Source organism: Pseudorasbora parva, chromosome 8 (assembly GCF_024679245.1).
Source record: "Pseudorasbora parva isolate DD20220531a chromosome 8, ASM2467924v1, whole genome shotgun sequence".
Lineage (NCBI taxonomy): Eukaryota > Metazoa > Chordata > Actinopteri > Cypriniformes > Gobionidae > Pseudorasbora > Pseudorasbora parva.
The window spans coordinates 27,388,292-27,405,097 of record NC_090179.1 but is presented as its reverse complement, the minus strand read 5'-3'; the positions used below and the strand labels follow the sequence as shown (position 1 = coordinate 27,405,097).

The 16,806-nt window shown below is 35.3% G+C and overlaps 1 protein-coding gene across 1 annotated transcript; it reads left to right on the top strand.

Moving 5' to 3' along the window:
* Positions 1 to 7,426: 7,426 nt before the first annotated feature.
* On the top strand, positions 7,427 to 16,743 carry slc47a3 (solute carrier family 47 member 3). Its single transcript, XM_067451731.1, has 17 exons — positions 7,427 to 7,660; positions 8,185 to 8,286; positions 8,452 to 8,520; positions 8,597 to 8,745; positions 8,943 to 8,985; positions 9,226 to 9,270; positions 9,345 to 9,442; positions 9,541 to 9,638; positions 9,742 to 9,855; positions 10,095 to 10,162; positions 10,237 to 10,345; positions 10,516 to 10,591; positions 11,944 to 12,013; positions 12,225 to 12,357; positions 14,741 to 14,835; positions 14,920 to 14,962; positions 15,030 to 16,743. The coding sequence occupies exons 1-17, from the start codon at positions 7,538 to 7,540 to the stop codon at positions 15,242 to 15,244; spliced, it is 1,650 nt and encodes a 549-aa protein (XP_067307832.1). The 5' UTR covers positions 7,427 to 7,537; the 3' UTR covers positions 15,245 to 16,743.
* Positions 16,744 to 16,806: the final 63 nt, after the last annotated feature.

The following is a 16,806-nucleotide window of genomic DNA, read 5'->3' as shown; positions in this document are numbered from 1 at the left end:
GAAATTTTAACTAATCCATTGATGTCACATGAACTACTTTGATGATGTTTTTATTACCTTTCTGGACAGTATACCATACATACATTTTCAATGGAGGGACAGCTCTCAGACTAAATACAAAATATCTTAAACTGTGTTCCGTAGATGAACGGAGGTCTTAAGGGTGTGGAACGACATTAGGGTGAGTCATTAATGACATAATTTTTGGATGAACTAACACTTCAAGGGTCTGACTAACTAAGCAGGGACATATGCATATGCTATGATAAAATATTTGGGGTCAGTAAGATTTTTTGAAAGAAGTCTCCTATGCTCACCATTAGTCTTTGTGTCTTTTCTGTATGAAAACATTATTAAAATAAATAATAATAATAATAAAACAGCCTCTTACTGACCCCAAACTTTTGAACAGTATGCATGATCAACACATTTTGAGTAGATGCAAGTTAATCTACAAATATATATTGATACATTTATATATCTTCAAGCATATTTAATGTTTAGATGAATGCTAATCTATTAGGACCACACACCACAACTTGTTGAGCAATCCTTTCCTCAACTAAATAATAAGCCAGCATTGTTGACATTAAAGGAGTTGTATGTAGATATGTCACTAGACATTAAGAAATCATGTTAATTTCAAATACTTATATCACTGACAACAGTAGTCCGGCCAGGATATTGTCATTTTAAAGTTGTTGTTGCAGCCCTTAACTGATGTTGATGTTGACATGTTGTGTTTTGGCCTGAAGCTCCGCCCTCCACCTATCGACCAATCATGAAGTCAGTAGTGTTTGGGCATCCGGGTTGCCAGATCTGCTCTTACTACAGCTGCAGCTACAAACCTACCAGCTGGATCCTGCAACCAATCTGGCAACCTCGAGTCAGGGGAGGGGGAGAGGGGATACACTGCTCTACAGCAATTTCAAAATGATTGCAGTACCGGTTTTGGCCATAATCTTACATACACTTCCTTTAATTATAATTAACCATTTGAATTTCTTGGGGACAAATGTGACTGAGATATAAAAATAAACAAAAAACTCAGCCACAACTGCCTTATTGTAGTTTACCCCAAAATGAAATTGATGTCATTAATGACTCACCCTAATGTCGTTCCACACCCGTAAGTCCTCCGTTCATCTTCAGAACACAGTTTAAGATATTTTATATTTAGTCCGAGAGCCTATCCAAGTGTATGCACACTTTACTGTCCATGTAAAAACATCATCAAAGTAGTCCATATGTGACATCAGTTAGAATATCTTGAAGCATCGAAAATACATTTTGGTCCATTTTTGATCTGAATCATGAATCAATACACTTGATGACCATTTAAATCTTTATTTGAGGTTTGAAAACAAACGCGCAAGAGAAGACAATGCTGAATAAAGTCGTAGTTTTTGCTATTTTTGGACCAAAATGTATTTTCGATGCTTCAAGAGATTCTAACTAACTAACTGATGTCACATATGGACTACTTTGATGATGATTTTATTATCTGGACATGGACAGTATAGTGTGCATACACGGGTGTGGAACAACATTAGGGTTGGTCATTAATGACATAAATTTCATTTTTGGGTGAACTAACACTTTAAATCTCAGGGCATTGAACTGGAAAGGGAACATTTGTAAATTTGGGCAATCAGACTATTAAAATCTTAATCTTAGTTTATAACTATGCAACTTCAGTACTGTGTGCATTGTACATCTGTGTTTCAAATTGGTATAATTCCACTGAATCCGCCAATCAGTGATTACTGTATAGCATTAAAATGACTTGAATATCTGTACAATTTAAAATACTGCACAGTTGTAAAGCATATGACCTAAGTGTGAATGAGGGACGTCAGTGTGATGTGTGAGTTCATTGATGCACTGTATTTTAATTTGTTTTAATGAATACTGTAACGCTTACTGAATCCTTTGGTAACACTTATGCATTAATGCATTATAAAAGTGTTTTTAATGCAGCAATTATGCCTCGTAATGCACTGTATAATGCATTGTATGGTCTCATGAATAATTGTAGTCGTGGTGTTAATAAATTATAAGACTATATTTTTATAAGAATTTCTATTCATTGAACACAGCTTTACAAAGTATAATGCCTTAAAACACATGATAAACAACCAATTTCAGAATATGCAAATATTATAATGCTTTTAAATTTGGTTACAATTATTTATGAAAATATATAATGTATTCTAATGTACATTAGACATACCTTTATAATACATTATACATATGGGCTTTAAGTAAAGTGTTGCCAATTTTTCTTTTGGAATTTTGGAGAATTTCTAAGAATAAATACATTTGATTATGAAAATGAAGCACTTATAGGACATGACTTGTAAATGGAATATGCCCTCAAACTGCTGTTCTGTTATGTTAGAGATGAAACTGAATAAAACCATATCTTTCCCAACAACCTTATGCTTGATCCTAAATTACACATTCTGCTCAGTGTCTATGGTGGTTATGTAGCCTACTTGTCCATGCTTCAAAGTCCAACGTCAAATTTATATATTCTGTTACCATAATGGCATTAGATGATGTAAAAAATAAAAAAAATAAAACTGACACCAGCTGTTGTTTTATTGAACAATAATTATGAAGTTTAAACTTTGTACACCAAGGACACTAAAATAACAACTTTCAATAAGTTTCATTAAGTTCAAAGTGATCCCGCCAGTACAAATTAAATTTGAAGCAAGAACTATTTGGGGAAAAGACATGGCACAGATGTAATGACAGCAATGACAGTGTTCTATAAACACTGAGTCCTATAAAAGAGCTCAGCTGATTCTCTCATGCCAGCACAACCAGAAATGCTCTTTGTCATTTAAAAATAAAGTGCTAGTCTGTAATATAGAAAGAAAGCAAACAGATTTTTCCCAGTGCAAAGTCCATTCCTTAGTGTTTCAACTTGCCTGAAGAAAAGAAAAAAAGACAGAAAAAGGTAGTTTTCTACACAATGGATCAGTAAAAGAAATACAACTCTGAGACTGACAATTTAATATATTTTGTTCTGTTTAAGTTCCATATGTTGCATATGGTTCCCATTTGGTTACTTTAAATGGTGAAATGAATGAATAAATAAATAAATAATTCTAACAATGTTATAGGTTTAACCAAAATGTCAGTTGTGAGTGAGTTTAGTGAGTTTTTAGTGACAACCTAAAGAGAATGTTTACAGAATAGATTTAGAAAGCTAAAAATTGTTAGCTGGGCTGAACAAGAAAGTGTGGGAATGTTCTGGTCTCAATCAGGAACATGATTTACAGGTCCTTCTAAAAAAATTAGCATATTGTAATAAAGTTTATTATTTTCCATAATGTAATGATAAAAAACTTTCATATATTTTAAATTCATTGCACACCAACTGAAATATTTCAGGTCTTTTATTGTTTTAATACTGATGATTTTGACATACAGCTCATGAAAACCCCAAATTCCTCAAAAAATCTAAAAAAAATAGCATATTTAATCCGACCAATAAAAGAAAAGGGTTTTTCATTCAAAAAAAAAATCAACCTTCAAATAATTATGTTCAGTTATGCACTCAATACTTGGTCGGGAATCCTTTTGCAGAAATGACTGCTTCAATGCGTCGTGGCATGGAGGCGATCAGCCTGTGGCACTGCTGAGGTGTTATGGAGGCCCAGGATGCTTCGATAGCGGCCTTATTCGATTGCAGGTCCCCCAAGGTCTGGAATCGGTCCTTCTCCACAATCTTCCTCAGGGTCCGGTCACCTCTTCTCGTTGTGCAGCGTTTTTTGCCACACTTTTTCCTTCCCGGAAAAAGAAAATTTCTTTCTGTGTCTTACCCTCTCGCTAAGGGTGTCAATGATGGCCTTCTGGACAGGGTCAGGTCGGCAGTCTTACCCATGATTGCGGTTTTGAGTAATGAACCAGGCTGGGAGTTTTTAAAAGCCTCAGGAATCTTTTGCAGGTGTTTAGAGTTAATTAGTTGATTCAGATGATTAGGTTAATAGCTTGTTTAGAGAACCTTTTCATGATATGCTAATTTTTTGAGATTTTTGGGTTTTCATGAGCTGTATGTCAAAATCATCAGTATTAAAACAATAAAAGACCTGAAATATTTCAGTTGGTGTGCAATGAATCTAAAATATATAAAAGTTAAATTTTTATCATTACATTATGGAAAATAATGAACTTTATCACAATATGCTAATTTTTGAGAAGGACCTGTACACATAGAATTAATGTCAACAGAAAGCAGGGAGTTCCACACAAAAAGAGTGAAAAGCAGTTAAAACAGTGATGACTTTAAAAGTCAACGTTTGGTTGTGGCTGTGACTCTCAATCAAAATGTCTAAGGTCAAGCTAAATCCTAGGAGAGACAAGGCTGCACCACTGCAAATCCACCTGATGATTTCACAAACCTGTCAAGGTCAGAAACACTGGATTAATGATAGCTCATGGTTTTGTGGAGACAAAAGACTAGACTTCACAACCATGTGTTTATAGCCTCCATGCAGCCAGCGGCCACACTGCAACCCCATAGTGCATAATAATCCTCAATTGCTGAGGCATGACCAGGTTGAAACCTCATGATAATTTCTTGCAATTGTTGCAATAACTACAGAGGAATGTTGCAATTTTGGTCAGGTTTAGATCACATGCATGTGGCCAAACGAAATGAAAGAAGTGTGCCAAACAACAAAATCCTTTTTAAAAATAACAGTCACATACACACAAAAGCCTTTGGCATGAAACAAAACGATAAAATTGAATTACAGAAAGTGATTCTCAAAAAGGTCTGCCTTTAACCACCAAATGCCTTTTTTTCTATTTAAGAAATTAAATTGTTATAGGGCTAACAAGTAAGCAGCTAACAAGCGGTTGGGTGTGCAGTGACACTGTGATCACTATGATCTTAGATCTTTGAGGGAAGGAACAGATATAATTACAGTGCCTTTTTCTGCCTTTCGGCATATCCAACACCCACTCATTATCCATCTGAACCAAAAGTGCATATACCTCAGCCTCTAATTTGGCTGTATATACATATAACCCCCCAAAAAATAGTAAGTGTAAAATTTTATAAAATCATTTTTGCTTGGATGTTATTCTTGTCTAAGACCTTTTGTTGAACTAAGTGATTATGGTTAACACTTAACTTTCTGGTGAGTAATACACCAATCAGTAAAATTATTATGTTGGTCCAAAACAGCCCTGACCTGTTGAAGCATGTACTCCACTAGACCCCTGAAGGTGTTTTATGGTATCTGGCATCAAGATGTTAGCAGCAGATCATTTAAGTCCTGTAAGTTGTGAGGTGGGGTCTGCATGGATTGGACTTGTTTGTTCAGCTTATCACACATATGCTCGATTTGGGAACTTGGAGGCCAAGTCAAAAACTCAAACTCCTCAAACCTTTCCTGAACCATTTTTGCTTTGTGGCACATTATTCTGCTGAAAGAGGCCACAGCCACCAGGGAATACCGTTTCCATGAAAGGGTGCACATGATCTGTAACAATGCTTAGGTGGTACGTGTCAAAGTAACACCCAAATGGATGGCAGGACCCAAGGTTTCCCAGCAGAACACTGTCCAAAGCATTACACTGCCTCCACCACTTGCCTTCTTCCGATAGTGCATCCTGGTGCCATGTGTTCCCCAGGTAAGCAACACATAAACACAGACCTGGCCATCCATGATGTAAAAGAAAGCGTGATTCTTTGTAATTGTGTTATACATAATATTATGTAAACACAAACATTTATGTTGGATGTGATTAATCGTTGTGTGTGTGTGTGTGTGTGTATATATATATATATATATATATATATATATATATATATATATATAGGCCTAGATCCACCCTGACTCCCTGAGAAATATTCATTGGAATAATAAGTGTATCCAAGTAATCTATTATAATTTTAGGACAAATAGCTCCACCACATGGAGACATTAGGAACTGTTATAGTAGTAGTAGTATGGTAAGCAGTTTTGGCTTTTAATAATTCACAGGGTAGGAATTGATATCAACAATTACATTTTCACTGGTTTAAATGGTTATTTTTTATATCAGGAACTTTATTTCTTCTAGTAACAATGAACATTTTTGCTATCAGAAATTACATTTCCACTAGAAAAAAAGTCCATTCTTATTAACAATGACGGTATCACCCACAGAAGTTGAATTCTTGAACCAAAAATTACATTTCAACTAGTAAAAACTCTTTCTTGATATCTGTAATTGCATCTTCACTAGTGAAATGTCACCATACTGTCATTCAAATTCACTTGATATCAATAATTGATTCCTTACTAGTTGAAATTTCAATTTCACATATCAGAAATACAATCTTACTAGTAAAAATCATATTTTTATATCAATAATTACTTTGTTATTGGTAAAAATATTATGCCTGAAATAGGGCATTCAATTTTCACTAGTTTAAATGTTAATTATTGATAACTGTAAATGTATTTCAACATGTAATTTGTAATAATTTGTAATTTCTGATATCTAAAATGGCTTTCTTACTAGTAAAAATCACATTAATAATGTTTTAGAAATTAACTGCCACTAGTGGAAATACAATTACAGATATCAAGAAATTTTTACTAGTTGAAATTGAATTAATATCAAGAATTCATGTGTATGAATAAAAGTCAAAATGGCTTGCCATAGATGACATTATTTTTGATATCAAGAATTTGCATTTTAACTAGAGAAAATTGAACTGTGGATATCAAAAATTCATATGAGAATTAGACTGAGCCCTGATTTAATTAGAATGCAGTAGAGCCATATGGCTACAACATATAGCCCATAACACGCTCTCACGTTTATTTTTTAACCATTTGCCAGGAGTAACATTTACATATGTGGTAACAACTAGATACATTTACCCTTGGCCGATTTCACCCGTCTGAAGTCTAAGGGTCACATTTGTTATTACAAACTATTATAAAATTAATATTTACACCATTAAGACGTGTGATGTTTTTAATCCCTCACATTTGAAAGTGCTGCTGCTGTATTCATTTCTAGTGTGACTTCTGTTTTAGTGTTTCAGTATTAGCTACTGCACTGCGTGTTGAAATAAGCAAAGAAGTGGTTCCTATCATACAAAAATGCTTGCTAGCACATTTTTTCCTACTTCAAACCTTACAATGGGCATTCATTTGTAAGCTAAACAAATAACGTTAGGCTAATACAACCACTAACGCTAGTTTGTTGTGTATTAAGGTCACAGACAGTCACCAGTCTAACCTTACCTGTAACCATGGACGTAGCCTATAATATAGTCTTAAGTTTCACACAGAATCCGAGTCCGACAGCAAATGTTAATATTTCAAGATCGATCCGCCCATTTTACGTGAACTGGAGTGGAACTAATCTGTGACTCATTTATAGTGACCAGGAATAAAAAGAAGTAACTTAGGCTACGGTTGAACTTTATTCCGCTCTATGCGAAAGTGAATGATCTTGAACGACTTTCTCCAGGGCACGTGTTTCAGGTTTCCATCATCCATCGATTTTTTTCAAGATGAACGAATTAACGTTAGAAAATACATCCATATGTCAAGGGTGCTTGAGACGTTTCAGTTGTTTTTTGCCTGTGGAGGTCTCAAGAGAAATTGTAAAATTGTGGTCTGTAGCTCTGCCCGTGGTAAGTGTAGCCTGTAAGTTTATCTGAACTCTAAATCGCGTAAACTTAAGTCAGTCGATTAACTGATCAATGTTAGCATTGTTTTACCAGTATTTTGTACAGTACATCAATTTGTCATCCTTAAAACAAAAGGTGAAGAGTTATTCATTTCTGTGACCCTGGCGGAATCAATCGGCTGTTATGTAAACCTTGCATTCTTTCTCCTCTCAAGAAAAAAACTAATCATTGCCCTCTAGTGTCCCGCGTCGTAGCCTACCTGCAACAAACTAGAAAATAGTAAATTAAGAATAAACAAACCGAAAAACTGCTTTTTTTGACAATCCATAAGAACTTCATATGAGAACCTGGTTTGGCTCATGAAATAGGGCAAGCAAACAGAAGCAGTTATCATCATTTTTGAGAGAGAGAAAGAGAGAGAGAGACGTTATACAAATCATTCTTTTGAGTTTGACTATCATCCCATAAATTAGGCCCTATACTCACTTCACCTTTATTATTTACCTGTCTCTGTGCTTTTTTCTCAGTTTTTGTCCTATCTTTTCGATTATTTAATCATTTTTGTAAGCACTGTGTTCTGTGGACACCTGGGAAAGATAGAGCTTGATGGTGTGACTCTTGCCACAGCTGTGAGTTTTAAATATTTATCTCCTCTTCAAATGTGCGTAATGTAATTTAAATGAAATATATATTTTTTTAAATATATTTTTAATTATTTTATATGTCTTACTACATTTAAAATGTAATAAGAGAGTAATTCGCTATAATAAAGTTCACTGTGTTCTCACCAACAGATCATCAGTGTTATGGGTATTGGTATTGGCTATGGCTTGTCCGCAGCATGTGACACTTTTATTTCTCAGGTAGAGGCTGTTGATTCACACACAAAGAAATACAACAACGTTATTTGTCTCTTAAACTGTTGCTCTGTCTTGGCAGGCTTGTGGAGCTGGTAACTTGCACCAAGTTGGTGTTATAACTCAGAGAGCCATTTTAATTCTGCTACTCGCATGTTTTCCATGCTTCGCCCTTCTTATCAATACAGAGTCAATATTACTGGTTGTGAAACAAAGCCCAGAGGTTGCCAGGTGAGCACTAAACAAGACTGTCATTATCTAACAGTTACTAGAGAAAAGACTGCAGACCAGTACAGACTACAGTAGTCAATGCAATACTAACATCCTTAAGTAACAGCTTTTTGGAAAATATTCATGTAGGTAACTGGAATTAGTTATCAAAGAAAGAACAGGCTCTGTATATTATCATTAACCTTATTCTGTTTCAGAGTATCTCAGCAGTATGTGAACATTTTCTTACCTGGTCTTCCGGTATGTTTTTCATATACACATTATCTGAAAAAGTTACCACACTTCAATGTAACACACACACACACACACTTCTTTTGTCACATCTCAAATCTGCTTTTGGTCTAATGGTTGTTATTTCAGAAACTCTGGCTAAATATTAATATTTTTTTATGAACGGTACATCATTACATCAATACATCATCAAGTATTTAGGACTCTCATTGTAGAAAAATATTAGAGTGTTATTTCTTTGTCTCCTAGGCTGTATTTATGTTCATTATTGAAGCAAAATATCTACAGAATCAGGTAGGAGAAAAACATGAAAATGTAATGCTCTGAGAAAGCATGACTGTGAAACTTATAGAAATCTCGCATTTCAGGGAATAATTTGGCCCCTGGTCATTACCGGAATACTGGCAAATGTCCTAAATGTTTTAATCAACTATATCCTCCTTATTGTCCTGGACATGGGTGTTCCGTGAGTTTCCATAACATTTGCTCTTAAACTTCAGGACAGAAAGTAACATGGAAATCAAAGACAAGATAGCTTACTAACCATGTGTATTTCATCTGCAGAGGATCGGCAGCTGCTAATGTTGTCTCTCAGTACAGTTTGGCGATCATATTGTTTATTTACATCCGATGCAAAGGTCTTCATAAAGACACATGGCCAGGTTAGTTTCAAAATCTGTTATTTTATGTTATAATATTGTGTATATGCTACAGGTTTTGAAAGTTGACAGATATATATTAAAACACTTCTTTGTGGCCATATAGGTTGGTCGATAGACTGTTTGCAGGAGTGGGACTCATTCATCCATCTGGCCATTCCAAGTATGATCATGTTGTGTGCAGAGTGGTGGACATACGAGATTGGAGGGCTGCTGTCAGGTTAGAGTGCTTTTCACATGCTTTTCAAACATTTACAGATACAGTACAACAAATATGATTTTTATAACATGTCTAATCATTCAAGTATCATTAGAGTTGATAAGAGTTCACACCCCACAGGATGTTGAATTGAAATCACAGAAAGAAGAATTTACTATAGGCAGTGGCTACCTAAACAGAAGTCTGTTCCTGAACTTTGAATATTTTTGTTTTTCATTATATATATTTTTTTATGGCAGGTCTAATAAGTGAAGTGGAGCTTGGAGCTCAATCAGTTGTGTATGGACTGACAAATATTGCTTACATGGTATATTTTCATTAGTGTGACAGCATTTTATTTAAATTATGTATGAACACTGCAAGTGAGTGGCCTGTGTTCAGTTCCCTATAGGTTTCAGTGTGGCTGGCAATGTGAGAGTGGGGAATGCCATGGGAGCAGGAGATGTGGCTCAAGCCAAGCTTTCTGCTAAACTCGCTATCATTTGTGCAGGTAATACTAAGAAAGAACAAATGGCCTTCTGTATTGTATGTTCTTTGCAAACAGGTTACTTATTCATAACTTGTTTGTATAGTTACTGTAAATAATTTTTTTTAGAACATCCTATTAAATTTATGAGAAATTTTAATTATGTAAATTATGTTTTTATATTTCACTTACAGTTTCTGTTGCAGTGGTTTTATCGACTGTTATTGGCTCCTCAAAGAATGTAATTTCTTATATCTTCACAAATGACAAGTGAGTGTTCTTTCTTTAGTTAAAACATTTCAGTCATGACAGCTCTCTGAGTGGATTATTTCAGCCAGCATTTTTTGGCAGTGGGGCATGGAATATATACATAAGCATGATTTTGGTGGACAAGATCTGCTACACTGATGTGCAAATGTAAGAAAACTTAACCAAAATAACAAACAAAAAGGACAGATTGCAGCAAAGAAAAATTTGTAGAACCCTTGTAGCAGATCTCTAGGTGGTGCTGGGTTTTTATAAACTAGGGTACGAGACATATGGTTACATGTTGGAATAACGAATCAGCGCTCGGTTAGAGTTTCATGCATACTTTCTGTGTAAATTGCTCCTAATTTATATTAATTTTTTTTTACTTAAATTGGAAATCTTCAATGAACTTTGTTCAGGTAGTGCTTTAAATTTTAACTTTATATTTTAAAGGCATTTCAAAATCTTTGCTAAAAAAAGAGGTTTTAGGTTTTAAATGATTTTCCAGATCATTCTCTATGCAGTATATCATAAATAATTAAATGTTAAAATTACTATAATTTAATATTTTTATAATAATTAGTTTTCTTCATAACAATTGTAGATTTTTAATTTGTAAATAACATAACAGTAACCTGTTTTTAAAACATATTTTTAACGGGGTGATGAATTGAGAAATCAACTTTCCCTTGAGCTTTTGATATATAAAAGGTCATGGTAATATAAGAATATCCTCTAAGTTTTAGAGCTGAAAACTTCCTTGTTAGTCAAAGAAAAGTTTTTATAGACACCAGGCTCAGCAAACGGTCCTGTGCTTCATACTTACGTCATTGCACAACGAAACACTGCCTATACAGAATCTACAGCGCGTCTAAACCAGTAGCCCCGCCCACCGGGAGGGTGGACCCATGGAGGGTCAACAACAATAAACATGCCGAGGAAGCGCATGTCCAATGTATCACGGGTGGATGAAAAATAAATAAATTATTGTGTTTGATTGATAAAGAAGTTAAACTGACAGGGGAGCTTAAGCTCATTAAATATGTAAATCTTATCCAATCCTAGCCGTGGGTGTTTACTTCCAAGTCTCCAGTGCGTCACGCCCATCAAAACCCAGCGTTCAGGAGAGAGCCTCAAAACCAGTGTAGAAAATAGCCTATTACTTATTAGTTATGATGTTTTTGAATGTAAAAAACCACACTAACATCATTAGTTGACCTCAGACAACAGTATAATTTTTTTTAAAAGCCAGTTCATGACACCTTTAAAGCCCCAAACTCATAAATGTAATAGCCTCAAAGTCATAAAATAGCTTAAAATATTACTTGAAAAAAGCATTTTGACAGCAATAATACATTTCCTTCCTCTCACAGAGACATCAGAGCGAGGGTTGCCACGGTAATGGTTTTATATGCTCCTTTCCATCTTCTTGATGCCACAGCGGTAAGTCATTAGCAGAGTTGTGTTAGAGCACTCACAGCCCTCATTAGTGTTAATAACAAAACTGACAACAAGACAATGATCATGAGAGTTGAGTTCAAACCTTAATTATATTGGATGTTGTCCTTCACACATAAATATATCTGAGACTGCACTGGAATTGGTCATCTGGGGAGATGATGTTTATTATGGTTTCTTCCTTTAATCCAATCAGGCAGCAGGTAGCAATATAGTGAAGGGTCTGGGAAAACAGAAAATGGGGGCAATCTGCAACCTTGTGGGATACTACGGTGTTGGCTTTCCAATTGGAATATCCTTGATGTTTGCTGCTAAAATGGGAATTTTTGGTGAGACATATATGATTGAATGAAAATAAATGTTCTATTTTTGTTATTCTAATATTTTATTGTTATTCAATTATTATATAATTATTTTAAAATATATATACACGCACACATATACAGGTCCTTCTAAAAAAATCAGCATATTGTGATAAAGTTCATTATTTTCCATTATGTAATGATAAAAATTAAACTTTCATATATTTTAGATTCATTGCAACTGAAATATTTCAGGTCTTTTATTGTTTTAATAGTGATGATTTTGGCATACAGCTCAACCCAAAATTCTCAAAAAATTAGCATATCATGAAAAGATTCTCTAAAAGAGCTATTAACCTAATCATCTGAATCAACTAATTAACTCTAAACACCTGCAAAAGATTCCTGAGGCTTTTAAAAACTCCCAGCCTGGTTCATTACTCAAAACCGCAATCATGGGTAAGACTGCCAACCCGACCCTGTCCAGAAGGCCATCATTGACACCCTCAAGCGAGAGGGTAAGACACAGAAAGAAATTTCTGAACGAATAGGCTGTTCCCAGAGTGCTGTATCAAGGCACATCAGTGGGAAGTCTGTGGGAAGGAAAAAGTGTGGCAAAAAACGCTGCACAACGAGAAGAGGTGACCGGACCCTGAGGAAGATTGTGGAGAAGGACCGATTCCAGACCTTGGGGGACCTGCGGAAGCAGTGGACTGAGTCTGGAGTAGAAACATCCAGAGCCACCGTGCACAGGCGTGTGCAGGAAATGGGCTACAGGTGCCGCATTCCCCAGGTCAAGCACCTTTTGGGGTACAGAGAAGCAGCACTGGACTGTTGCTCAGTGGTCCAAAGTACTTGTTTTCGGATGAAAGCAAATTTTGTATGTCATTCGGAAATCAAGGTGCCAGAGTCTGGAGGAAGACTGGGGAGAAGGAAATGCCAGAATGCCTGAAGTCCAGTGTCAAGTACCCACAGTCAGTGATGGTCTGGGGTGCCATGTCAGCTGCTGGTGTTGGTCCACTGTGTTTTATCAAGGGCAGGGTCAATGCAGCTATCAGGAGATTTTGGAGCACTTCATGCTTCCATCTGCTGAAAAGCTTTATGGAGATGAAGAATTGTTTTTTTTCAGCACGCCCTGGCACCTGCTCACAGTGCCAAAACCACTGGTAAATGGTTTACTGACCATGGTATTACTGTGCTCAGTTGGCCTGCCAACTCTCCTGACCTGAGCCCCATAGAGAATCTGTGGGATATTGTGAAGAGAAAGTTGAGAGACGCAAGACCCAACACTCTGGATGAGCTTAAGGCCTCTATCGACGCATCATGGGCCTCCATAACACCTCAGCAGTGCCACAGGCTGATCGCCTCCACGCCACGCCGCATTGAAGCAGTCATTTCTGCAAAAGGATTCCCGACCAAGTATTGAGTGCATAACTGAACATAATTATTTGAAGGTTGACTTTTTTTGTATCAAAAACACTTTTCTTTTATTGGTCGGATGAAATATGCTAATTTTTTGTGATAAGAATTTTGGGTTTTCATGAGCTGTATGCCAAAATCATCAGTATTAAAACAATAAAAGACCTGAAATATTTCAGTTGGTGTGCAATGAATCTAAAATATATGAAAGTTTAATTTTTATCATTACATTATGGAAAATAATGAACTTTATCACAATATAACTTTATCACAATAATTTTTTTAGAAGGACCTGTACATACAATTTATTAATAATACATATAATATATAAACATAGTAATAATAAATTGTATCTAAAATTATTTTTTTAAATAATTCATTATGCATGTAATGTTTTAAACTATATTGCATTTTATGTTAATAATTCATTTTTTTAGTTATGTATGGAGAAGGGTAAATTTATATATATATATATATATATATATATATATATATATATATATATATATATATATATATATATATATATATATATATATATATATATATATATATATATATGTAAAATATATACACACACACACACACACACACACCCCACACACACAGGAAACATTCTGCATTTTTACTTTCTAAATTTCTGTATGATTTATTAGTATTTAAAAATGGGGACATGGGTAATGTCCTTATATTTCAACTTCTCCTTGTAATACATTGTAATACCTATGTCATACCCATGTCATTATACAAATTTGTGTCCTGCTATTTCACAACAACAAACACACACACACACACACACACACACACACACACACACACACACACACACACACACACACACACACACACACACACACACACACACACACTCACACACACACACACACACACACACACACACACACACACACACACACACACACACACACACACACACACACGTTACACTCTGTTTCACTATCTTATACTCCAATGTATTTATCTTCTCAAGGTCTGTGGACTGGCCTGTTAATTTCAGTCTTCCTTCAGTCAGTGTTCTTTATTGTCCTTCTTTTCAAACTGAACTGGGAAAAATCCTCGGAAGAGGTGAGGAATATAGGATTTTCTTTCATTAAAAGTTGCTTTAATCCTTTTATTTGAACTAAGTTAATCTAAATATAAACTTTTCAGGCACAGATCAGGGCAGGTGTGCTGCCAAGAAGGATGGATGATGGTAATATTTTAGTTTGAATATGATTTTATTTAATAAGGCATGGTAATAAGAGTCATTTTCTCGACAGTTGCACAAGAGGACTGCGGACAATTTGAGGACTGCGATGTGAATAATGCTTCAGAAATGGATGGGCTACTGGATGAGCAGACTGATGTGGTAGTCTGTACAGTGAAGGTGCAGCTTCCACTGAGGGTGTTAGTGCTGCGCCGTGGCCTGGCTCTGGCAGCGATGCTCGCGCTCCTCGCTGCAGGACTTGGTGTTAAATTCCTTCTTAACAGATGACAGCCAAAATAGCCGAAGGACTGGTGCTGGGGAATTGTCTTAAAGCAGACAGACAGTCCACCCAGAGCATGTCATGCCCAAAGGCTGTGCACCTGTGCCACATGTCCACTTGACAAACAGGTACAAAAACAAGGCACCTTTCTGGGATTTCAGATAGTATTCATGCATTAAGTATTAGTGCACTGTTTTGTTTTACTTGACATTTTGTACTTACTCATATTGTATTAATGTTTATATTTATTTCTATAAATATATTTTATCAATCTGACAATAAAAAACAAACGACTACAATCCCAAATCCTACAATAAATTCATTCCCCCTTGCTCCCACATCTTTATCATCTCATGAATTTATATTAAAAAGAGCAAATGTGCAACATCGGAAAGATGTTTAATTCATGAAATAACATACAAATGCACAAAAATATACTTTGTGCGCCCTGTTGCAAAAAAAATATATACATAGACATGGGTTGTCATTATGTATGGCAACATGTCAACATGTAAGGCAAGAGGGTGAGCCGATAATTCCTTTCCTTCCAGCAGCAACCTGTCACTCACATGGGATTGCAGCAATTAGCAAACGACAGTGATCCAATTAATTCTCGGTGGACAAAATCAAGTCCCGCACCAGATTTTTCTCAGTTGGAAAGTCATTTCACTTGGATATGCGCCACAATAAAGAAGCAAATTGCAACTTCTGTTTTATGCAGAATTTAGTTGCTGAGACTATGCCACATTGCAAATATTTTCCCATATACATTGTTTAATCAACACTCTAGGATCAGGGGATGGGTTGTTTTTATTTTTTTATTAAATAGATTTTTTTTTCTCAAGTAACGACTCTAAATACAGCTGATGAAGAAAAATACCCCAAAACACTAAATATAATGGAATAGTGATTTACTGACCCAGTGTATTAGATAGGTATTACAAAAGTACACTTGACCAGAGAATTTATTAAAGGTAGTAGTGGAGCAGTTCTTCAGCAGCAATGCTAACTTAGTCTTCAAAAAATCTAAGCCCTTCAAATAATCTTTACTTCTCCCAAAGTTTGGTCTGAGGGCTAGAAACAATAAATACTGTTAGGACTTCCCACTGGAGATCCTGCAATCTACAAGGAGTTCCTGAGGAATGCTGTTCTTTTGTTGAACATTTGGTTCACACTTTTACAGACACAGTTTCAGTACAATTGCATCTGAGGCACAGTCTCCCATAATCTTTCACCATGGATTTAATTTTTAAAAACTGCTCTGAATTAACTGTGCAATTTTTGCATCAGTTTTAAATTAGAAACTAAATCTAATTATAGATTATCCTTTTACAATAAACTATCCTAAATATGGGATGTTTGCTAAAACACTGCCCAGTGCCCACAACAGGGCATAAAAATCATGTGCTTAACCAGCATAATTATTATCATGTGTTAATCCTAATGGCCTATAGGTCCATCAAACATTTACATATAACAAGTTAGCAATAAACAAGATGCCAGCAAAGCTCTGGATATATATATATATATATATATATATATATATATATATATATATATATATATATAT